This window comes from Harpegnathos saltator, unplaced genomic scaffold (genome assembly GCF_003227715.2).
Source record: "Harpegnathos saltator strain DR-91 unplaced genomic scaffold, Hsal_v8.6 scaffold236, whole genome shotgun sequence".
NCBI lineage: Eukaryota > Metazoa > Arthropoda > Insecta > Hymenoptera > Formicidae > Harpegnathos > Harpegnathos saltator.
Window position 1 is genome coordinate 384,603 of NW_020230024.1, and position 25,261 is coordinate 409,863.

Below are 25,261 nucleotides of genomic sequence, written 5' to 3' on the forward strand. Positions count from 1 at the left end.
GAAGCCAAATAAGGGTGATGTCCACCGTCCTTCCGTCGAGCGAATTTTCAGCCTTCGCGGCGCGAACAACTATCGAGCACGACAGTTGGACAGTGTTTCTTCTCATTGGAGTGGAAGCGTACGTCGCGGCAAGAGTCCTATCTCGTAATAATCGCGCATTCGCGATGCTGCGCGCTACTGATTACAAGCGATATATTATTATCGAATTGCGCGCGCGAGTGCATGATTATCGGTGCGAAATAATCCTTAACGAATCGATGGTTCAGCAACAGTCGCAACGAGATAGGAGGCTACTCGGGGAGAACTCGAGAAACCATCCATTCCTGCATTAAACCGCGTTATCGCCGCGGCGTTAACATTCGTCTTCCAGGATGCATTGTCCTGCGATCCAGCTGGGGCAAGGTCCTCATCCGTCTCCCATTCAGGGTCGTGGGTCTCGACATTTCCGAATCTCCGAGGCGGTCCATTGTGCTCGGCCCTCGCGTTGCTCTCTCCAGCCCTTTCCTTCTCCTCTCGTCCCCTCTCGCGCTGCCCTCTACCCCCTTGCCCCTCTCACCGCCCTCCGCCGGCTTCCCTCTTTCCCCCCTCGTCGCTTTTGCTGTCTCGCTTTAACTCGCCCCGAGTCTTTATGCCGCTGCTCCGTCGTCTCCTCGGTCGTCCTCTCTTTCCATGCTCGGAGTCCTCTCGTCCAGAGGTAATACGGTGCCTCGAGGAGCACCGAAGGGGTGGATCGAGGATGGTAGCGGGGTGCGCTCAGTAGATGGGGTTTTTAGGGGTGGCGACATGGAATCCGGGAATTCGTGTCTCGGTAGGAGCTCTATCGATTCTCAACCAGACACACCACCATCCTCCGGAGCGTATCTCGCGCGGTATCGCCCCGGACTGCAACTCGTCCGCGTAAAAGTTTGCTCGCTCCGAGGAATGTGGTAACGTAGGAGGGTAGTCTCGGGACTAGGAAAGGGCAGCCTTCGGCGAGTAATTCGGCGCGACGCGGAAAGAGACTGTAGACTTCGACTTGTAAAATGTGAAACTCGGGCAATCGAGCGCAATTTTTATTTTGACTTTAGAGTCACACGCACCGTGAGAGACTCGTCGCGCTGAGAATTCCCGTATCCGGTGGTAATTAGACATCGTCGCGTTACCGCGGGTATTAATGAGCGATTTGACGTCATGCGTTGCGGACGGAATATTTCCGGGTAAAAGTAGCGTGTTGTAGAAAAAAAGTTCCACAGCCGTATCCGGCATTAAAAAGCTGCGTATCAAGTAATCTACGGTCGAATCTAGAGGCAAGAGCGAAGGGGGTGATGAAAGGGGTAAGGGGAAGGTAGACGTAAAATAAAACTGCCGGTGGTGCCGCGAAGGAGAAGTGAGAGTAACCGATAACCAATAAATTTCTCTCTAGTACATGAGGCACTCAAATACCGCAAACTTAATACGGATCCACGAATCGGCCATTCGTTATTTTTAATCCGTTGATTTCTCGTAAAAAAAAATATCAACGATAATCTGATTTATACATTACTAATGAACCGCGCCGTGGATTTTACCGCCGGGATTTCTATTTTTTGCGTGTGTATATATCGCGAATAATTGTTTCGATAAAGGAGAAACTTTTTGTACAAGCGCTAGTTGTACAACGTGTAATATGCATATCGCTGATAATTTAGAATTTGTCGTTACGCATATTTCGGAGCTCATATTTTACGCTCGGTCCTATTTCTTACCAGCACCGTCGTCACTTTTGAACAGCCACCTTTAAGCGTCTTCTCATAGCGAGAGGACGTCGATTGGGGATTGTAGAAGCAGATTGTGGTAAACGACGACGTGAGTATCGAGAGTAGGGAAGAAAGGTGCGGGAGGGGCGGGGAGGACCGCAATATCACAGCGATAAATCCATCGGGAGTTGATCAGCCGACACTCTGCAGCCAGCGCACGTATTCCTGGCATATCCACTCGGCGTGACCAGGAAGGGACCGCCATCTTGAGGGTTTCCTCGCTCCACCTGCGGGGGTGATTCTTTATTGTTTCAATAAGCACGGCACAGGTCCAGTCTTATTAGCGAAATAAACCTCTTTTAACGGGCGCTGCCGCGCTCCGTTTCCTCACTCCTCCTCCTTCTCCTTCTCTTCTTCTTCTTCTTCTTCTTTCTCTCTTTCTTCTTCTTCTTCTTCTTCTTCTTCTTCTTCTCCTTCTCCTTCTCCTTCTTCTTCTTTCTCCTCTTCCTCTTCCTCCTCCTCTTCTTCCCTCTCCTCCTCCTCCTCCTCTTATTGTTCTTCTTTTTCCTCTCGCTTTCTTTCGCCCGCGAAAGACGCGCAAGAGTCAAGCACAACAGCGGGAGAGGGAAAAGTCTTCTCCTCGGCGAAGACGAGAGAGATTCGGCGAGGATAAGAGAGGAGCGGAAAGGGACCGTGGGATTCTTGAAAGAGTTCTCTTTCAGAGGAGTCCAAAGAGAGAATCGATAGGTTTTTCCGCGGGTTTCCATGGAGACCGCGAGGCGAATCGGACTGTACACGCGATAAGCGACGAAGACGTGGAAAGAGCATCGCCGCAGTGGCGTAAGCGCCATCCCCTTTTTCGTTTCCCGCTGCCTTTTCCTGTCGGCAAGATTACATAACTTCCCTCCCGCGCCGTGCGCGCACAATGAGACCGTTTCGCGTCACAAACGTAATGCCACCAATGGACGAATAAACGTAACTCACCGTAGGAATACGATCAACGCCGTTTTTCGCGGAACCATCTTTCGTATAAGTATATTCCTTCCTCTCGGTCGGAGGTCGTCACAGATGAAGACCTATTTAACCCAAATCATTGATATAAACAGCTCTTGTAATTTGATTCTACCTTTATCGCGGGAAACGCGGCAAAACTGTTTAGGCAGGAAAATGTATATTAATTATGAAATATAAATGTTATGAGATAACGTGTCATAAAATTTATATATCATACTTTTTGCGCAATTAGCATCGACTAATCGCAAAGTAGTGTATCCATTACGACCACTTTCGAAGAAATTAAACGAAAAGGCAAACTTTGAAAGTTCACCCTGTGTGTTAATTTCACTCTCTTGTTCTGCGGTCTTTTCTTTCTGATTTTTTCGTAATAGAGTGCGCGAATCTCTTTCGCGTTGAACGCAATTGCCTCTTTTAACTGCCCTTGCTGGACGCGATCGACATCAGGTAGGGTACGATCGTGTGCGAGGCATCGTCAGGTCGGCCATTCCGCTGAGATCGTTTCTCATCTTTTACGAGGTTCGACAGCGTCGCTTGGTCGCCGCCGTCGTCGTAGTCGTCGTCACAGCGTGTCGTTTCGGCTGCGCGAGAAACAATTGAATGTCGCCGGGTTTATTTTCGGAAGCCTTAATTTAATTTTCGTCCCACTCAGCGAACATGAGAAAGAGGTGGGGAAAGAGAAAGCGGGAGAGGATGAAGGGAAGGAGAGTGAAAGAGCGATGGAACGAGCAGTTAAGAGACGAATCTTTTGTTTCCTACCACTCACGAGATGATTTAATTTCTTGATTTTCTATCGCTGATCATATCTGATCGTTGTGTATGTGACGAGATAGTAATGTCAAATAATGAAAAATTTTCCTTCTCGAGTTGTAAATTTCCTTTGTTTTATTTAACGATAGGACATGATGCAGATTGCAATATTATTTATCAGAAAATTTTGAAATCCAGAAATTGATTTTACAAATCATTTATCTTTACAAAGCACACGTTTACGTTGAAAATTGTGGGTGGTCGCTTATAAGAGTCTTTCACGTTTGTCTCTCTCGTAAATTCTCAGAAATATCACTTTGAATACCACCCGCAGCAAGTCGTGCGTATTCTCGACAGGTCACAGCATCCGATGACTCCGTTTCTTCCGTCTTGACGAAACTCTTGGTAGTGTGTAACAAGAATAAACTTTCTTGTCAACGTTCCACGCAATTTCAGTGTAACGAGAAACGTATGCCCGACGTATTTCGAGGTTTCAAGAGAAGCGACATTAAAACGAAGAGGAATAAAATTCCATCTAAAATTGCATCTCGAATTTAAATATATTAATTTTCGTTGATTTCCTCTCTCTCTCTCTCTCCCTCTCCCTCTCTCTCTCTCTCTTTCTCGGAATATTACAGAAAAACCGACATACGTTTTTGATACTCTCGCGAGGATAATTTTTCAACTCGATAATATAACGAATCACTATTCGAGCTCGTCAATTAAATACTAATATTGATAAAAACAACCGTATGCTTATAGAATAGTACACAGACCTCTTTTACCTTCAAGCGCATTTTCTAATTCTCGACGTGCCGCGAAACATTCGCATAAAGTCCGCCGTTCCTCATCGTCCGTTACCTGCCCCCCTACAATATCCTTAACGACTCAGTCTGGATGCTGAACCTGAGATCAAACGGCTGCGGGTAAAAGACGAAATTCGTCACGAGCGGAGTGTCGGCTTAGCGGCAGCGATAGACCGGAAAGGTACTTCGCAGGCAGTGTCTCGCAATGCGTGTTTGTAGTGACGCGGCCCACCGCCCTCACATGTACCTGTCCGTGATCGGGGAGGGAACGGGAGGAGGGGAGGGGGGTGTGCGTGTGTAGGTCCGCGTACGTGCTCGCACACCCGGTGCGTGTTGGTGGCGCGGTAGCTTTGCCAGGAGTCAGTGACACCTCTCGCATCGTCGGTGGCGGCGACTGCGGTTTCTGGTAGCCATGGTAACCACCTCCCTCTGCCTCCACGTCCTCCTCCTCCTCCTCTTGCTCCTCCTGTTCCTCCTCTGCCTCCTGAGGGGACTCTCTCCGCTACCTCCGTTCCCCATCAACTTCCCCGTCCTCCACCTGCGTCGGTTTCTCTCTCCGATCCTCTCTCCTTCGTCTCCTCCTCCAATTATCATACCATCTCGCTCGGTCGCACCCTTCGTGGATGTCACTGCACCTCCTCCGGCACCATTCTCTTCTCCTTCTCCGTCGCCCTGGCTCTCGTTTGAGTTCCTCCGTGGAGAAAGACCTCGAGCGAGAGAGGGACGCAAACGAGAGAACGAAGAGGAGGAAGAAGAAGGAAGATCGAGAAGTGGCCACTGTTGCCAAGCCTGTCTCCTATTCTCTCTCGCTCTATCTCCGACTCTCTCCCCCCTCCTCCTGCTCTCTCTCTCTCTCTCTCTCTCTCTCTCTCTCTCTCTCTCTCTGTTGCTCTTTCTCTCCCTACCTTCTCTCCTCTCCTCTCTTCCTCACCATACTGTCTTTCTCTTCCTCCCTCTCTCCCTCTCCCCCCCCTCTCTCTCTCTTTCCCTCCCTCTCCCTCTCACCCCCCTCTCGTTCTCTCTCTTTCTCTCGTCAGTGTTTCACGTTGGATACGCGCAAGCCGTGCTGCCAATGCCGTTGACGTCGGTGAAGCCGGCGGTGTGTATGAATAGATGCAGCAGCGTGTTACTGCACCACTGCAACGACCGCTCTCTCGGTGCATTCTCCCGCTACGCTCTCCCTCTCTCTCTCTCTCTCTCGTCCTCCTCCTCACGCCTCCCTCGCCCTCATCGCGAGATGTTGCTCTCCTTCTTGTTCCCGGTGTCTCTACTGCCTCCCGCTTCTCTTCTAACTTGTCTGCTATAATGGCGTTAGACCGTCACGGCGCCCGGTTATACCGCGATGTACGACAGGATGTATGACTAACAGTTCTCGCTATTTTGGGAGACGAGCTCGGTGCCGACGACGTTAAAGGAGAATGTCGATTGCCATTCGACAGCGCGAAGCTTTCGCTCGGTCTCGAGCTGCAGTCTCGCTGGTCGCGAATGAAATTGTTGCAATTTGTCGCGTCGTGTGCGAGATCGGTAACCCCGTTTCTCTCGACAAAATTTGACGTATGTTACATTACATTTAGAGATTTTCTAAATATATATGATCTATCGCGGCATCAATTTCTTCACTTAAATAACGAAAATCCCGTTGTCTAGTTGTCGAGATGATAAAGCCCGTCTCCATTTTATCTAACCTGCCCGCAGAGATGCACAAAGGAAGCAACTACAAATGCGGCAGCGTGCGCAACTGCAGAGATAAGCAGAGATGCTTCTGCGAGTGGACCAATTGGGAACAACGGATGTTCCCTTCGGTCCAATCCCGGCAACGAGATGCTTCTACACACGCACACTGACTATCCCGAAGAGTCGAGAGACACCGGGGATTCGCGCGAACGCAGTAGAAGCGGTGAGATGAACGTGGGGAGCATCGCTACGATTGGGATGATCATGGACCAATGGGGAAGTCCCCTCGGCAGAGATAGCGATGAGTCGAGCTCTTAAACCTGCGAGGAGGATAGGAAGGCACACACAGAGGAGGAAGATGAAGAGTGGGAGAAGACAATGACTGATACCGTGCCAATCGTGACTGCGGGTTCCCAGCACAGAAATGGCGTTCGCAATTAGCCGACGCGCTCATCAAGTATCGACGAGCAGCGGTAATAGTGACGAATCTACGCGCGGTGCAACGTGGACGTAAATTGATCGTAAGTAAAGCAAGCGATCGTGAGAGAAACGAAATTTTACAGCGAATTTTACGACGACGGTCGAATCCGATATAAGTCCGACAACTCAATATTGCTCTCTGATAACTTATGCATCGTAATATTTCCGTCATTAGACCGATGCAAAGAGAGACAGTGCGTCGTATTTACTTGTTATCGAGCTTCCATAATGTCTCCCCCCGTTATTTCCACATGACGAACAAGTTGGCACGAACGTGGGTTCTCTCGTGCAAAGGAAAAATTCACATCGCTCGGTCTGTTCCTCCTCTCTTGTTTAATGTTACTTGCTCCGCACTAAACCGTGATTTCGTCACGGTAGTAAGAGAAGTCTACTCGCGGTTTCCGGGCGAAACTCTTGAAAAACGTGAACCTCGAGCAGAGCGGACACGTGAATTAAAGTTGACGCTGTTTCCGCTTCTGACTCTCCTGCTGGCGCATTTTACGCTGTAAAAAAAAGAAATAGAAATTTAGACGCGACTTCGCGCCGTACTAATTGGACGCGTCTATGCGATAAGGAGACTGAATGCGAAGGCATTTTGAATTTTTTTAAACGAACAACGCTGCCGCGAGTTTTCGTGCGAACCGTCGTGTCGACTCGCTGCTGCGTCTCGTTTTGCACGTTTTCCGGAACGTTATCAGCCAGTCAGTATATGACGGTTCTCTTTCCGCCTATCTCTCGCTTTTCCTCTCTTCTCTCCCTCTCATCTCCCACTCCCTCTCTCTCTCTCCTCTCTCCCCCCCCTCTCTCTCTTTCTCCCTCTTTCTCTCTCGTAGCAGAGAGAGAGAGAGAGAGAGAGAGAGAGAGAGAGAGAGAGAGAGAGAGAGAGAGAGTGCTACCGAGGATGAGGTGGGGTGAAAGACGAGGTGCGCGCGGCTCCTCGGAGGAGGATCAATAGAGACAGGGAGACGAGACCTCTTTCCCACCCTCCGCGCTCTCTCGCTGCTCTCTTCTCTCTCCTCCCTCATCCCACCGTAGCAGCACCCTTCAGAGGGCACCCTAGCCTCTGGCTGCTCTTCCGCGCTTCCATCCTTCTTCGCGTTCTCCGCTTTGCACGTTACACCGTCGATTCTCTGGAATTGAAAACAGAAATCGCAGAGTTGGTAATGTACGCATGTGTGGAAGAGAGGGGGAAAAAGAGAGGTCAAGGATAGTTAAATATATTTTATTATATCATTACTTGCTCTCTCTCTCTCTCTCTCTCTCTCTCTCTCTCTCTCTCTCTCTCTCTCTCTACACGCATACATTTTCGATAACATAACTTTGATGATACGATTATCTATTAGAGCAAAAATTATAGCTTCCTATCTTCAAATTCGGACTAATGAGGAACTATGCGTAAGAGATGTGTGCTTCCGTGACAGAAACAGTATACAGATATTCATTTTAGCTCGGTCGGAAACTCGGATCCATACGGAGCCGAGTGTCGGAGACGACGCGATCTCGCTGTGAGTTCAATATATCGGCGACGACGTTCGCTACATTCGAAAAATAAAAAGCAGCCGCCCCGGAGAGACTCCATAGAATTCGAGGAAAAATACGGAGGAGTGGGCTTAATGTTGCGTGGCCGGGATGCAAGGGCTGCCGACGGAGGCCGCGGGATGGCTTAGGTGGGCGGGCATAGGGGGTGAACGCCGCGGTGCAGAGGGATGACGGGGGTAAGAGAGGGTGGAGAGAAACTGGGAATCGCGGAGCACCGTGGGTAATGTTGCGTGATGAGACGCCTCGCGGATTCATCGAGCAGAGGAGAAGAGAGGAGGAAAGAAGGAGAGGAAGGAGAATGGTGAAATGGAGGAGAGAGAGGGAGAGAGAGGGGGGGGAGAGAGAGAGAGACCACAACCGAGAAGGAGAGGCGCGGAGGCTTGCTCTGCTCTAATTCTAAAGAGCACTCTCGTCGGACTCGCGCCCCTTCCGCCGCCGCCAACCCTCCGCCTTCTCCTTTTTGTCTTTCTATACTTTCCAGCTCTGCGAAAGGGGCGCTGCAGCGCGACGAAAATCTAGCAGGCCACCGGTAGTCGTGTCATGGGGATGAAAAACGCGCGCTTTCTACCTTTCCTCCCTTTCGCGCTCTTCTTCGGTCCCTATTCCTCCCTGACGGGCACGGCGTCTTTCCGTTCCCTCGTTTAAACGTCGACAGCTTCGTCAGGGGGGAGGGGGGAATGATTCCATCGGATTCCGACGCGTCTTTTGTTCGATCGATCCTTAATGGCGGTTGACGACGACGTACACACGCGCATTGTTCGCACTAAGCGGCAAAAATTGTAGATTTAAAATATACGATTGCGACGACAGCGGATCGAGAATCCCTAAAATACCGTAGAGTAAACAATTTATAGGTACATTTATGTATTTATAACGAAATCGTTGAAAGTTGAAACAACTTTTCTCCTGTCAAAGTTTTTGACAAATTTGACAAATTTTTCGTAATTATCGGGCAAACAACAAGATTGTCATCGTAGAATTGAATTTTGTAAATTTTGTTAAATTTTTGTTAAATTCGTTAAATTGGGAACCCATCTGTTTACGAGTGTCTCACGCACCACCCATAGCGAAAGACATAGCGAGACGTGTGATTAAAGACGTTTGCTTCGGTTGGCGGGCTCGTCGATGCTCACGAAACAGAATAGTCGGAGAACGGGCGTAGAGGGGTGGCTAGCTCGGTTGTGATTAATTTGAATCAGCAAATGCCTTCGAGGGTTTACACTGACTGAGCTGAAGGCACCGCCATACCGGTAATATGCTACGGTTCACGAGAGAAAGAGGCAGACGGTTGCAACGAGGCGAGCGAGGGACGAAGGGGGTGGGGGAGCGGAGCCGGGAGTGTACGGATATGTTCACAAGGGAAGGAAACATCCCCCACGCAAACCGCAACGAAAAGCCAGCGGCAGCCACGAAGCAACCCCCTGCTGCCTCTCTTCGGGGACGATGCATGCGCTAGGGATGAGACAGAGAGGCGCGGGCAGAGAGACGAGGGTGGATGGTGGAAGCCTCGAAAGCGAAGGCGGGAGGGTGACAGGAGGGGCGAGAGACCGTCTTAAATCACTTCCCGCTCCATCTCACTCTCTTTCGCCTCTGTGTATAGCTCTGCGAATAACAACCCCCCGACCATAGTGTCGCATAGGCGGAGGGGGGAGAGAGGGCGCGTCGATTCCGGTTTACAAATTCGATTATAAGCCGGGATTGTCCTGCCCTTCCGCTTCAGGATTCTCTCGAAAGAATAACCGTACAGGCAGCAGCGATTTTCGGCGAATTTAAATTTTTCAGCGAGCCGCGCGTAAGCGTGCAAGCTCTTGTAAGAGGAAAAGTATATCTTATTTTTTTTTTTTCTTTAATAATTTTCTTAATCCGAAATTATAAAGAAAGTAGATGGCAAATGTTACGTTCTACTACTAATATATAACAAGTATACAACAGAGGCTATCGATTGTGAAATTTGATTAATTCTTACTTATCGTGTGCATCGGTGTAAATTTTTAATTAAATATACGATCCTTTTACGAGATCCTTTTACGAGATGCTACGAAATCTCTTTTCCGAGTATCGCCTGAAAATTGACCGAGAGAGATTGACGAGCGAATACTTTTTACGATCGTCCGCCCAGCGTAAAGAAAGGTCCGTGATACTTATGATAATGACAAGTGTTCAAAGGATCGAGTAATGTTTTGAAAACAGTCGCGATGAAACTCGAAACGTTCTGTTTTATTATCCACTGCGTGGACGTTTCTCGAGAGAACAAGGGTCCTCTTTGTTGGATTTATTGCCCCGGGTGCTGTCGGGCAACAGCACGAAACACGATCTGCAATGAATGATGAAAAATTGAATTTTTACGTCGAAACTCTGAAAGGAGCCTCGCGTTAGATCGAGTGTCGCGTTTGACGCAGAAACTTGGCGCGCTCATATCGCTCTTAATTATTCGGGCAAATCGAGCGAGCGGATGTGCATGAGAAAATTTTTTTTCCCCCACCACCCCGCGAAAGAGAAATGATCGAAAGCGCATTAATGACCACCGTACCTCGCGTGAAACTGAAACATGCGAGGAACTTTGCGAACATGCGAAACTTCCTTTCTGTTTTTCTCGTCAAATTTTGAGCGTTTTCTCAACACGTATCGTGAGAAAAATGTCTCGCGTCTCTCTGTTCGTTCGTTCGCTCGTTCGTTGATATTCTTTAGACTTTTCATGTACTCATTACCGGAGACAAATTCTGAGAAATAATCGCGCACAAAATACACGTGCATCTTTTTTCTTTCCTTTTTTTTTTTATAAATTCTCATTTAAAATTAGCGAGATACTCTTAAGCAAAATAATAAACACCGATTCGTCCCTGGCGAAGCGAGGTTAGGCGAGGGTGTCGACAGACCTAGTGCGAGTCGGAACTTACCTCTCCCTTGGCCTTCCAATTACTCGCGTTTAGTTGCGTTTTTCCGCTCGAATGCTCATTCTATGATATACTCGCGCAGTCTCGACCCACGCTTGGCTTTTCGTTACCCAAACCCACTTACGAACACGCGCGCGCGCGCGCGCGCGCCCGCTACCGTATGTACACCTGCGTACATCGTACGTGCATGTGTGCGCTTGTTCGCACCGAGCTACGCATACGCACACGCGTAAGCGACTCCGTCAGACTCTCGACAGTCTGTTTATTTCTGTGCGAGAAAAAAAAAAAGGTAACGATCGACCGGATACGTTGTGCCAGACTAATCGTTGACCGAGCGCGTAGGAGAACCCGAGCGGATTCGATTCAGTCAGTGGTGACAAAATTTTATGAAAATTATCGCCATATGCGTGTGTGTGACAGCGAGTAGATCCTTCAATTATCGCTAATATTTCTCGCATTAATTCTTATTTTAATTAACACTTCTGGAGAACGTTGCCTGGAGAATGTGTTATTAACAGGTTCCATGGCGTGGCATTTCTGTTCCAGTCTGCGCAGACTCTCGTGTTTTTTCTCTCGGACGACAAATGAGATCATGACCAAATCATTGCGAAAATCTTGCCGAGATCTCCCGAAACCGCCCGACGTCGAAAGAGACGACCGACTTCGCGCCGTACACACAAGGTAAGATTAAAATAATCACCATATCGCATGACACGACGGTAGCTCTCTCTCTCTCTCTCTCTCTGTTCGTGCTTGTCCGTCGATGCCAGATGCCGGCAGGCGTGCGTCTGTAAAAATTGATGCGACACGGTGGCATATGCCGGAGAATTCGAGAGCACGCGGTCGTTACCGGATAAATCTTTACCTGCTCACAGCGGATACACACTCGTGTATCCTCGTGTGGTAGTGCGTCTCGCTCGCGTCGCGCGATAAAAGTTACGTTCTGGCGATAAATACCGGCGATGCCTTTTACCCGACCACATAATAATATAATGACGAAATATATTGTCCTGACCTGAAACACGGAAGTCACGCCATGGTTCTTTGTCCACCTTATTGAACGCGCATAATTTGCGCGCCACGGAATGAGCGAGAATATCCGTGGCCTGTCGCGTTGCTCGCCCGCGAGCTCGAGGCGAGCGTTCGAACGTCGAACGTCGAACGTCGAACGTCGATTATTTGCCGTGCGCGATGACGCACGGCGCGAATGTTCGTTTTATTCGCGGGTAATTGGTGCTAATGTCAATTTGAAACTCTCTTCACGCGTATACACGCAGGTGGAAATAAATCCAGAACAGCTAGTGATTATGTTTGATATATACGTTCGTGTAAAAAGATAAGCCATCAAGGGCTTATCGCCCTTGTTTATCCGATCTCCCCGTGGCTGGTTATAAATGCATGACGACTAAGGTCGCATGAGCACCCTTTAACCATTAACCCGAGCTTTGCTTGAAATTAATACCCCTGCCGTTTGTTTCCCGTGTACGCGCGCGCTCAGATATATCTCAGTTTAATACTACGTTAATCGATGCTGCGTGTTGTAAGCATTGGTTACGATGGGTTCTCACTGACAAAATTATTACCTCCTGAACCTCCGACGTTCGACCATCGCTGTAATGCTTCGTAAGAGGACACGTGTATCCTGAAATACCGTGAGCGGCGCATCCGTCACGCTCGTCTGCAATAAGCTCAGACGAAGTGGTGTCGTTGTTGAAAGAGCCGCCGTACGCGGCGGTGTACCAATGCATAGAAAACGAGGCACCTAATCCACCCACCGGTCTTACAAATGCTCGAGTTTACAGTAACGTCCACACACAGATCCGGGGATAAAGAGTTAATTTAAATACGAAACATCAGACGTTTTTAATCTTCGCGCGGAGTATATGGTCAGCCGGATCTACTTTTCCATTTTTTTTTCTTTCTCATCGCTGATACACGCCACCTCATTCATATACATCACACAGTGAATATCCATGGCGTATATACTCGTGTTTATTGAACAATCAGATATGTTAACGAGGACATCAACGAGATCGCACGGGGGGATTCGAAAAGGAGTCACACAGAAATCACCGCCGATACTTCCACTCCGTGTATTTATATCGCTGAATACGATCTGCCTATTTGCATAATATCTTCTTCATGTCGCGCTCGGGGCCTCGATTATTCTCTAATTTATTTATAATTGCGTTTAACGTGCCGCGATAATTCCCTTCTTACGCGCAAAAAAAGACCCGTTATCTCGAAACGTAAACTTGCATATGTATGTTTGTTCCTGATCGATGCTTGGTAATTTCTCTCTCTTCACATCGCACACGACGCTTTACGCCCTCGACGCTGAATGTCACTAATTATCAACGGGAAATTAGGAGCGATCTTCGAGAGAGCGGATATTAAAATAAAACGAAAAAGAAATAAATATCCCCGCGCGACGCGGAATTGCCTTTATAAAGTAACTCGCTTGCATGCCGGCACTCGGAATCTCGGTCACCGCTCGACCACATTATCAGGCATTATAGATATAAATTAAATATGCGCGGGAAATATCGTCGAGGATCAATGTCGATCGCGGCCGCTTCCGCGAAACGCGACCTACCATCCGCGCGTCCGCTGTTCGGCCGGTCCTCTGCGCGAGCTCCGATTGATGAAACCGCGGTTATTCGCCCGCGATCAGGTACGTCTCTGATATTTTTTTGCACTCGAATCTTGGAAGGCGACAAGGGTTGCGCGTACAAGGCGGCTCGCATGTCTCAACGAGGCGGTCTCCGTGGTCACATCAGTCTCCGAGCATGCGAGGGCTCTCGGGGCTAAATCCCCGTAATATACACACAGGGGCACCGACGAGGTACTATCGCAGCATTATACAGACATACCTATATCCCAGTCCGATGACTGCTGATATGACATGCGACCGTCTTAGATATAGGCTGCACGACATGCCTCGCTCTCCCTCTTCCCCCCCTCTCTCTCTCCTCTCTCTCTCTCTCTCTCTCTCTCTCTCTCTCTCTCTCTCTCCCTCTCTCCCCCCCTCCTTCGCCATCGTCGCAATTCTCCGCCACCCTTTCAGTCCACCCTCACGCTCCCCCTCTCTGTCTTGCCTTCTCGCGCGCTGCCATCGCCGATGGAAAATATGCAGCTCGCACGACGTGTAACCCGCTCGCGTTTATGTGTTCTTCGGAATAGAAACGCTCGCGTCTAATAAAACCAACAACGTCCAGTTTATTCTTCCTCAGGATCGTCAACCTCGAGCCGAAGCGTGTGTACGATGCACACTTTCTCAAGCCGGGTCGGGAGAGAGAGAGAGAGAGAGAGAGGGGGGGGAGAGGGAGAGAGAGAGAGAGAGCAAGACCTTATAAAGCCATTAGTATTTTTTCGCTCTCATAAAATGTACAGCGTAAAAATACAAGTCCGTCCTGCTCACATTTTTAAGGTTTTTAAGATTACGAGTTTGCCACTTGTAATTCCTTGAGAAGAAGAGAACGAGAAATCGTTAGTGTTAATTAAAACCGGCACGGACAAAAGTCCGTGAAGTGAAATTGAATTTGCACGCGAATATCGATAATTTGAATGATCGTACGTACAGCGGTCACAATGACCGTGAAACGAGATCGAAGAGTGAGGTTGCCCGTCGCTTTCGGAATAATTATTACCACATGTTATTACGAGGAGGTAAATTTCATCTAATTCATCTTCCTCTAGTCACTACTTTATCCCGACGACGATCAGCACAGTCGCGCCGCACGCACTCGAATAGAACAAAAAAGAAAAAAGGAAAAGAAAAGAAAAGAGGGAAGGAAAAAGGAAGAGAAGGAAAGAAAACAGTTACGAGCCTCCTATGTTAATATATGTTAAGAGTAAAAGCTCATTCTTCTTATTCATAGATGCTTTCCAGATAATCGCGTGTACGCGCGCACGACGGTATTATTCTCTCATTTAATGCCGTAGCAACGGTGCATTAAGCATTGTTAAGGGGATGCAAATTTTCGGTAATAACGCGATTGCTGCACGGTCGCGCCGCCGTGCGTTTGTCGATAAATATTTCTCGAACGGCGCCGATAAATATTTGGAGTAGCCCGCATTTGGCGATTATCGGCGGGCTACGGACTTTTCGAAACTTTTAAACATAAGAACAATGGCCAACCGCTTGGAAATTTCATGCTTCCGCGAAGTCGTACGTGACAGGACGGGGGGACGGGGCCGCGGGAGGGGGAGAGTGAAGCGGAGGGATGTAAAAGGCGCTGTAAAGTCTCGTGCAATCTTCGTCGGGTAATGTCTCAAGCGGTATCGATTAGCGGCAGAAGGAGAGAGCACGCGCCCGCGGGAAAAAAAGGCGTACACACTCGTGCGCACGGTGTATAGATGTAACAGCGTAATATGCAGTCGGAGAAATCGTGAGAATTGTGGATTCGCAGATCCACCAGAGAATTCAGGATCGCCGTGCTGATGCACAGTCGCGCACCGGGAATCGGTTACTCGCGGATCGGAGCGGATCCGCGCGAGAGCCGTGGTGGCGAGGAGTCCTCCAAGACGCAAGAAGGTCGTCGACGAAGGTGAATTGATAGAAGAGGCCTCCGCGAGTCAAAGAGTAACCGAACGCGCGCGTTCCTCGCGGATCGATAAGGGTGGTAGGGCGAATTGGCCTTTTAGCTAAGGGTCGAGAAGGAAGGCGAGTGGTTTTTATAGCCAACGAAAGGACAGGGAGGGTCCTGGATCCTTGGGTACCCCACTCGACCAGAGTATCCCTAATATACGTCATCCGTTAACGGCGTTTTCCCTCCGTCCCGCCGAGCCGCCGCTCGATCTCGCTCCTTCGCGCGGAAGTGGCCGAATCGACCTTCTTTCTCTCCTTCCGCACGGTAATATCGAGATCGACGGCAGTGGTCGTACGGGACTATTCCGAAAACTGGTCCCTCCATTCGTCATTTCAGTGGTCCTTGACCAAAATCGAATCATACGCCTCTTCCCCGTACGAGCGCAATGTCCGTGTGAACGGGATTCCCGATGCTGTTTCTCAGTCGGTCCGCAGCGAAGTCGAAGCGTCTCGCTTGCGTCTCACTTACGTGCGATTGCTTCCAACACTTGAATTTTTCGTCAAGCTGCGAAATAGCCGACGCACAGTCGCATTGTGCTAGCACTGTAATAATAGCACTGGAAATAGCGTGAAAAGAATTAACCGAAGGGGATACAAGATACGGGATACAAAGAGTTCGAAACGAACGAATAACGAATTCCGCGTATGACGTATGACTCTGCGCGCGTGTAAACCATATCCGTTTATCCATTTCTTTTCTCTTTTTTTTTTTGTAGAATAACGCTCGCGCGAGGCCATCTTTTGTGCCATCGTTAAACGTGACGGAAAGCTCGCGCGCGCTCAGATCGCGGTGCGCTCTTCGAGCCCTTTCTTCGGTATGGAGGTCGTAAAGTCCACGCTGGGAGGGCTCGTCAGGAGGGAGATTAATTGAATATACTGAGTACACAGCGCGGCAGGGCCGCATGTGACGTTCCGCGAAATCTTCGATCTCGAGAAATCTCGGCGTCTCGGCCGAGCCGAGCGCGCGCAATCGTCCGATTAGGGAGATCACGAACATCTACGTTCGGCAAAATTGTTTCTCGGATTGCACGCTCGCTCGAACTCTCTCATTTCCACGTAAAGATCGCACGTGAGCCGCAGCTATGCGGAATATTCGCCGTTCGTTCATGTCTGCATCGTTGTTAATCGTCGTTCAGCCCAATCGTTACGGCCCTTGCGTGTCTCTCGCTCTCGCCGAGAGACTCGCGTCGCTGGCTATTTAGTAAATTCGGACGCTTCACGTCGCGCTCGCGATGTATCGATACTTATCGGGCGATCGAGACTCACCGTGCGCGCGTTCCTACGCCACTGAGACACAGGCACGTATTCAATTCGCGCGTAGAACGTGCGCTCGTTCTCTCGCCGCACGCAGATACGCATACGGTCGGATACGCGACTGCGTACGCGCGTGAGTTGACCCTCACCAACACCGACAAGCAACACCTGCCTCTCGTCGAGCGAATGCATAACGCAACCAGCACGCACACGCAATACTATATCCATTTGAATATGGATGCCTTATGAAGTCACACATATCCTCCTCCCACCTGGTCCTCCCTCTCTCGCGCTCTCTTTTTTACGCCTTTTTTATACTCCGCTTTCTCTCTCTCTCTCTCTCTCTCTCTCTCTCTGTCTCGCTCGCTCGCTCGCTCTCTGCCCCTTTCTTTCTCTTTCTCTTCGGTCATGTTTTTTAGCCGCGCACCATGGCGCGGGTGGAGCACGTGCAGCGGGAAACAAAGAGAGTCTCGCGGAGAGAAGAGGTGACGCGAGAGGTGACCGAGAGGAAGAGAAGGAGAGGCGGACCATGGAATGGAGAGAAAAATGATGTCGCAAGAGGAGGAGCGCGGACGCTGCATGAGAGTATGTGAAATGGTCTCGGCGGCCGTGCGACGCGGAAAATAAACGGCGAACTGTAGCGAAGGTGGAAATACATGTCGAAGATCGTCGATGGAACGACGGAGCGATTTAATTGTGCGTGCTCATACGCGTGATTGAAGCAGGCGTGAAGGCAGAAAACGCGGGATCGGCACAAGTCGCAAGTTGTCGTATTATGATACTAAATAAAATTTCCAGATTCTTCTCATTCTCATTGCTCGCGCGCAGCTCGCGATAAGCGAGTGACCGATCGATCGCTCTCTTTCTCTCTTTCTCTCTTTGTATAATTTGAGAACGAGTCATGCGCCACTTGAAATTTGAGGGGAACGGAATTTACGATTCGTTTAATGAATCCCAATGGCACGGCGATCCGAGCTCGAGGCTCGTACTCGGGTGGCCTCGATTAACCCGTCGCGAATCACCGATCGCGACGATCCAAACAAGCAGAGTCCGAGCGCACGTAATAAATATCATTTGTCTCGCGCTACCGACTCCACACTGGAATGAGACGTTTCTGCGCGGCAAACGGCTGCTAGCTACTGCTCGAGCATGAGTCCGATACTATTAGCATAAGATATTTTCGTATTTCAAACATTTGCGTCCCGACCGCGTGTCTTTGCGTACGTCATCATCGTCAAAGATCCCGAAGAAAGGGCATCTTCGCGTTTCTATCTTATTCGACAAAGAGCGGTCACGAGATTGGTCAAACGGTCCGCTCGTTCGTGTCTCGGGGCTGTTTATAACTTTTTTCCGGGGGAATCCCACGCGCGGAAATAGAGTCGGCGCGAACGAGCTGCGCGATTAGATCCTTTGATCTGGCAGCAACGAGTCGCGGCGGTAATCGTAATCCCTCGAAGCCGTCGCTCGTATTTGTCGTTTCGACGACGACGACGACGACGACGACGACGACGACGACGACGACGATGACGCGAGACGCGGCTGGCGCGCCGCGCGCGCGCGCAGCGGCGGCAGTCTTTTACGATTTTCCAGGATGAAAATAAACGCGCGGCCGCACACACCGCGGAGCGGACCGTGTCGCGCGTATTTGCCGCGATATTTCTGCACTGCGCGCACGTCGCGGTTTCGAGAGCCAAGAGAAGCGGAGGAGCGAGCCGGCCGACAATAAGAGAATCATCATGCGCGGCTAGTTCTCGTTAAAATAACGAGTCCTTACGATTCGAGAGGCTCGTACCGCGGTCATACGCGCGTAATTATAACGGGAGAACGATACAGCGGTGCATTTCAGCTATTCTTATCCCGTTCACTGAATTTCAGCACCCTGTTCGCCGCGGCCTGTACTATTCATTATAACGAATTCCATGCGAGAAACTCGACGTTGTCTTAATATTAATAATATTTACCAAAATTACTACGTTATATTTATTATCTACAATCATACGTCAAGTATGGATATTATCGTCCATTATTTATTTTGAGGTAAAACGTTTCTAATGTTTATTACGTAATTATGAAATATTATACGCGCGTATATACGGGAGAAAAGGAGAGAGAGAGAGAGAGAGAGAGAGGGGGAGAGAGAGAGAGAGAGAGAGGGGGAGAGAGGGAGAGAGAGAGAGAGAGAGAGAGAGAGAGAGAACGAAGATTTATTTACCGTAAATGCGGCGAGTCCTCTCCCGGCGAAACAAGCTGTCTCGTCCGATTGCGCCGACAAGGCGGGATCGGAAACGAAAGGAAATAAAAAGGTGGGATCCGAGAAGCAGCCGATCCTGGGTCCGAAAGGACGAAGGAGCAGGGCGGAGCTGCGCCCGGAAGGGTGCGCGGGCGCGTTTCGCGCTGAACGTGGCCGTTCGTGGGGTCGGAGGTCGAGTTCAGGTGCGACGAAGACGGAGAGGAGGGACGCTTAGTCGAGCAAACGCACCCAGAAATGTAAAGTCGAAGTGCTGGCGTGAAGCGAGTTGCCCGTCGAGGTTCGACGTCGTCGCGCCGCGGCCTCCACTCGACCAGTTTCCACGTTCTCTCTCACCAACCTACCCCACCTGTACCTCAAACGTACGCGTACGTCTCGCTCGGCGTTGTGGATCGCGCGCGACCCCATGCGCGACATCGGCCGTCTTGACCGATATAAGGGGGTGGTCGGTGTCCCCGGCCCCGGGGTTGAATTTCCTAATTTCACGGGAATACCGCTCGACCTGCGTGTAAAAATCGACGGGTGTAAGTCGCGAACGATGTAAAGTCAGTGCCGCAGACGGTAAACACGAGCATCGTCTCGAGCATCGAGCAGTGGGATATCAATCGATACTGCCCGCTGTGCCACGTGTTCGCCGAGAGCGTGGTTGTAACTGTCTTCGGTGGAGAGAGCCGCGCGTGGTTACACTCTCTCTCTCGGCGTGAGATTGCACGGCGACTGGAAGAATGAGAGGAAAATCGCCAAACACTCCGACATCTCAGCACCTACGTATGTCAGCTTGATTCTCGTATTTTCGGAACTGCTTTGAAATTGCAAGGGTGACAGCTGACGATCGATAATCATTCGTTGAGCCGCAGCACGAGATTGATAATACGAAAATGAAGGATGATAAGACTGTCCTACACGCGAATCAATACTACATATAGGTCTGCAATTTCTGTTTCATCATTTCCGCACATACCCGCCGTGCGTATTACTATGTATTCCGCAAATCTTGATCAAAGACAAAAAGATACAACATGAAAAATATGTAACGTCGATATTAACAGAGCTGAGTGCGGCACGTGAAAGTTATTATCGCGAGCGTTTTATTTCTTCCGAGTTCTCTCTAAATAGAAAAAGAAAAATAATTTGTATCCTATCATAAGTATTTATATATCGTATGTACGAGAGCGAGCAGCTTATTATCACGAGGACGTCAGTCGAAATTTGTCGAGCGTAGCAGCCCGAAATATGAAAATTCGCGAGCAGCGCGATAGATTCATCGAACAAGAATGTTTACAATCTGTGCACGTGGTGAATAGCTCGTATCAGAGCGGTACAGACTACACGTCAGCAATCGGCTGCGATAGCGGCTGAACACGAAGGCGTGGATCGGTGGTAATCGGCATCGTCAGCGAATGAGCGAGCGCACAGACCGGGAGCGAACACCTGTTCTCAACGGATGCTGTCGCTCGTTCGAGCAGACGTAAGAAGAGATGCAACGAAATACGACGCTACACGGACATCGAGAAGTCAAAGCGATATACGATATCTCAAACAATATAGACTATCGTGGACGTATCGATTGCACATCTGTGAAGCGCGATGTCTGAAAATTAACGGAATCGAGTTAATCGAGCCTAAATGCAGCCGAGTTCTCGACGCGCTGACGAAATCGTCAAAGTAAGAAGGAGATCTCTAGGTCGCTCTTCATTCTCCTCACATAAAGTATCGAGTGAGATCGAAGTCATATCGATGAGAAATTCGCTGGCGCATTCAAATGCCCGAATATGTAGATATAACGTAAGACGCCACGTCGATATCGACATTGATTTCAGATACGTTCCGCCCTAAGAAATCTGCAACGAGAGGAAATTGCGACGATGATCGCGCGACGAAGGTATGAATGAGAGAGAGAGAGAGAGAGAGAGAGAGAGAGAGAGAGAGAGAGAGAGAGAAACTGCGTGTGTACAGATGCTGAAGCATCCGCGAAGAAATATCGATCGAGAAGCGCGGTATAACGTCTCTCGTTATTGACGAGTACGAGATTCGAAGTCGGGCCTGGGTCTCTCAGGCGTCCTCGTCTCCGACGACGAGGCTGCACGAGAGCGGCCGACAGAAGGGCAGGTAGGACAGAAGCTCGAGAGCGAAGAGGCGAGAGGTCGCGAGAATTGCCGTGTGCATGGCTCGCACACCGCGGAGGAGAGACAGCCGCTGATCATTGGTGGACAGCGAAGCCGGGTCGTCTAGGTGGTGGGGAAGCCACCAGGTCGACTCTGCAGGTGGGGAAGGCCAGGAGAAGGTGGAGGAGGAGGCGCCGTCGACGCCGCCGCGGCGGCGGTGGTAGTGTCGCGGACAGTGGTAGTGGTACCGGTAGCGACATGAAGAGGAGGCAGAAGAGGGCGGAAGAGCAGGAGGTGTAACGACGGAGGTGGCGTAGGAGAGGAAAACGGGGGTACGACGGAGGGTGGCGAGAAAGAGAGAGAGAGAGAGAGAGAGAGAGAGAGAGGGAGAGAGAGAGCGAGAGAGAGAGAGAGAGAGCGAGAGAGAGAGAGAGAGAGAGAGAGAGAGAGGAGAAGGACTCGCGGGGAGAGTCTGGTACGCGGAGAGAGGGAGAGAGGGTCGCGAGGGTGGAGGACAAGGTGGTGGAGAAGGAGGAGACGCGAAGGACAGGAGAAGCCTCCTCCGCGCGCTGTCGGAGGACAGATCCGACGTGCGTCAGAATCCCGGCCGGACGGACGGACGGATCGACCGGCTTCTCTCTCTCTCTCTCTCTCTCTCTCTCTCTTTCTCTCTCCCTTTCTCTCCCTCTCTCTCTCTCTCTCTCTGTCTCTCTCTCTCTCTCTCTCTCTCTCTCTCTCTATTCTCTTAACGCGCCGTCAGATAAGCGGAGGAAACAAAAGAGAGGAGAACGCGACCGGTCGCGGTCCGTACCGGAAGTCGCTCGCGGCGCGGTCTATCCTCCCCGACGCCGGCTACGTGTCCTGTGGCGTGTCCGGTACGTGTCCGACCGTCGCGATTAACCCGCGATCACTTTCGCTGCGACCGGTCTCGATCGAAGTGGAAACTGCCGTAGCGCGAATCCGCGCGTCGCGATATCTCCGATTGACAGGACAGGTCGGGAAGGAGGTGGGGGGTGGGAGGGGTGGACAGTGAACCGATCGACAGGATAATAAACTCGGTGCATAAACTCGCATGGCTCGGAAGACCGTCAACGACGTTCTTACAGTTAGTGTTTTGTTTTCGACTTCGCCACCCGTCGTGCAGCGATGAGATCCAAGCCGGTGGCGAGAAGATTGGCACAGGGTGAGTAAGCGATTGAATCTTGGCTCGTTAATATCTGTGACAAGTATCGGAGAAGAGAACCGATTTCGCGAGAGATGTGCAGATTGTGTCGGGAAAACGTTTTACCTTTAAACACGAATCTCTGATGGAATCTCTGGATTAAACACGAATCTATATTACATGATGTGATATATAATGAAAGAGGACGAGAGAGAGAGAGAGAGAGAGAAAGTGTGAAAAAACAGATTGATACATTAAAATAACATAGATTTCGCGACATCACATCTCTTGAATAATTATCGATACACTTGGAACACGATTCACCTACACGTGTTCACCGCCATTTATAAGGCTTTGTGATTTTAACTATACGCGGAAAATACGGATAGGGGAAGTGTGCGCGCGCGCGGAAATTGTAATTACTATCTAAATTGCTCGACGAATGAAAGCGTTTAGAACGCTTTCAAGAAATATGTCGCGGTTTTTAATTTTTCACATAAACTTTATGCACCGCGTGAACGCACAATGTATGACACATTTCCTCGTCACGCACGGGCAAAAAATGATTATGGCATTTTTCTTAAAAAAATTATTTATTCGTTCAAACAATTTTAATTTCGCACTTTTAATAAGTTCTTTACAATTCCCTCACATTTAATTCTTTCTTCCGTGCAACGCGTGTAAAGTTATCTAACGCAACACGCATAAGCACACGGAACAAAAGCAGTTGCGATATAACAAGTGCGATTTAACTATTTATTAATTTTCGCCGAGCACGCGCGAGACGGCATCACTCGCGAATCTTTGCGATCGATAAAGAGAATCAGAAATGAAACTCGATTCCATCGAGAGCTCCTGGAAATTGCTATACTAGAACGGAAGACATTACGAGTCTTTCCGCGGAACTTATTTAACGAGGCAATAAAAGCATACTACGGCACATGAGTACTATATAAAACTCATTTTCAAGATTTCGTCCGCTGCGAAACGAGCTTGTGTCTTAGCCAAGTCGGGACTCGGTGATATTATCCGCGATCGTTCGACAGGCTTCGCTCTCGACATAGCGCTCACGTGACACAAACACCGTACACTGAACATTGCGTTTAATTTTTTATGGTCGGCAACGGTAATTATCTCTTATCCTTTCCACTATTGTGAAAACGCCGCTGAAAGCGTTGGTGCATTAGTTACAACTTTTGCACGATCGCTGCTTATACCGCTGCTGCCAGAGACGCCAGAGTCATAATTGCATCGGTAATACGTATATATCTTTTCTCGATTATGCATTTAACCAATTTTACAATTGGCTCAGACTTAGGAGAAGAGCCGTCGACATTGGAGAAATAATTTCCGCTGCGCGTACATTCTACTGACACTACACTCGTATCAGTTTTTCGGTTGAAACTAGCTGAAAAGTTAGCAGTCTCACAATTTGCGTTTGCAGCTGCGTTTGTAGTTGGCACGGATCGTTCGACGCTCGTTTGGAAATATCGATATCGATGTATCTCCGATCAAGATATTGTGTAATATTTTGCGCGGTAATTCGTCATCTCCGGCGTCGCTACTCTCCGCGTAAACTACCGCGGGTGAATATAAAATTTTGTTGAGACAATGGCTCGTAGTCGCGCGCGCGCCTATCGCCTTATCTTCGTGTAATAATCGGTGAGTTAGCGGCCAGCCGATTGGCTGGCAAATTTTCGATAACGGTATCGCCGACAACGGAACAAGCGTCATTGTCCGTGATGTCGCGGGTGGTGACGCGACGAGGACAATGTGGAAGAAGAGTAGGCGGTTCTCGCGCTGGCGCAGCAGCAGCAAGGTCGATATCATTCCTTCTTTTCCTGTCTTGTCTAGTCACCCTGCTCGTCCTCTCGCCATTCCACCGCCAAGCTCTAGTCCAAAGTCCCGCCCAGTGCTTGGTCGACACAAATGTTGCCGTTCTCCCGTTCTCTCCCGTTCTCTCCCGTTCTTCCCCACTTTTCGCGCGAATTCCAATCGTAAAAATTTCTTCATTTCGCAGGTGACGCGATCAAACCTTGTCCTTTTCCGCAAACCGCAAAGAAACAGATTGAAGATCGCGTCCGGTGTTTATCGCGATACTCGTCGTGAATTTTAGCTCCGGTGTTAAAATCGCATCGTAAAATGCTATATCTGCTTGAGAAAATTGCATTTTCTCCAAGGGAAAAAGAATGAAATTTCAGGAGAAGGTAAATATTGGATGGTCAACGCGTGCGCTCGTCCGACAAAAGCGCCAATCGATCTTCCTTTGTGCGTCGGTTAACAATGCAGCATCGTTTGGTCTACAAAAGATTCGCCCGCGCAACGTATCGCTGCGTCGTTAATTTATCGTTGTATCATGAATGGCGACACGGTGAATTTTCGACGGATAGTTATAAATCTATATAACAATATATCGATCCGGCTATCGATACGTGCTCTTTCTTTTCTTCCCCTTCCCTTCTCTCGTTCTCTCTCAACGAGAGGACGAGAGGACATTGGCGGTATGACGAGAGCAGTGGAAACATTGAGTGTGTCCGCCTCTAGTGCGAACCATTGACTTTCATTTATCCTTTCCGGCGTGTTGCTGCGCGGAATTTATTATTAACTTTGCTTCCCTCTCCGGCGCCATTAGAATGACTAGGTTGAAAAGTGGAAACGCGGTACTCTTTTGCTCACATTAAAGTCAAAATAAAATTATTTGCAAATTTTTGCAGATGTGAAATATACGACATGATTAAAATTAAATTCTTTTGTAATTATTTTTCTCTCCGTTGCTCTCTAGGTAGCTTTATATTTTTCAGTCGTGTCGCAAAGAAAGAGAGGAAGAGAGGAAAACAGAGAAAACGGATCACACACGTACACACAGCTCTAAAAGCATTTTTACGAATTCCCGACTAATTAATTGCTGTTGTGCAATATTTCATGCCGTGAAATCGTGCTTTGTCATCGTCTAGCTAAGCTTAGCTTCGTGCGATGAGTGATTTGCCCTGTTGCGCGCGCGTTCATGATTATAATAAACTCCCTTCCTC

General features: G+C 49.3%; 1 protein-coding gene across 1 annotated transcript in view; it reads left to right on the forward strand.

Moving 5' to 3' along the window:
* The first annotated feature begins 21,791 nt into the window (after positions 1-21,791).
* Positions 21,792-25,261, forward strand: part of LOC105181576 (PR domain zinc finger protein 16) — a 79,757-nt gene continuing 76,287 nt past the window's right edge. The window contains exon 1 of the mRNA XM_025298726.1: positions 21,792-22,253. Coding sequence (XP_025154511.1) covers positions 22,217-22,253 — 37 coding nt within the window. The 5' untranslated portion in view covers positions 21,792-22,216. The remainder of the gene's footprint in view (positions 22,254-25,261) is intronic.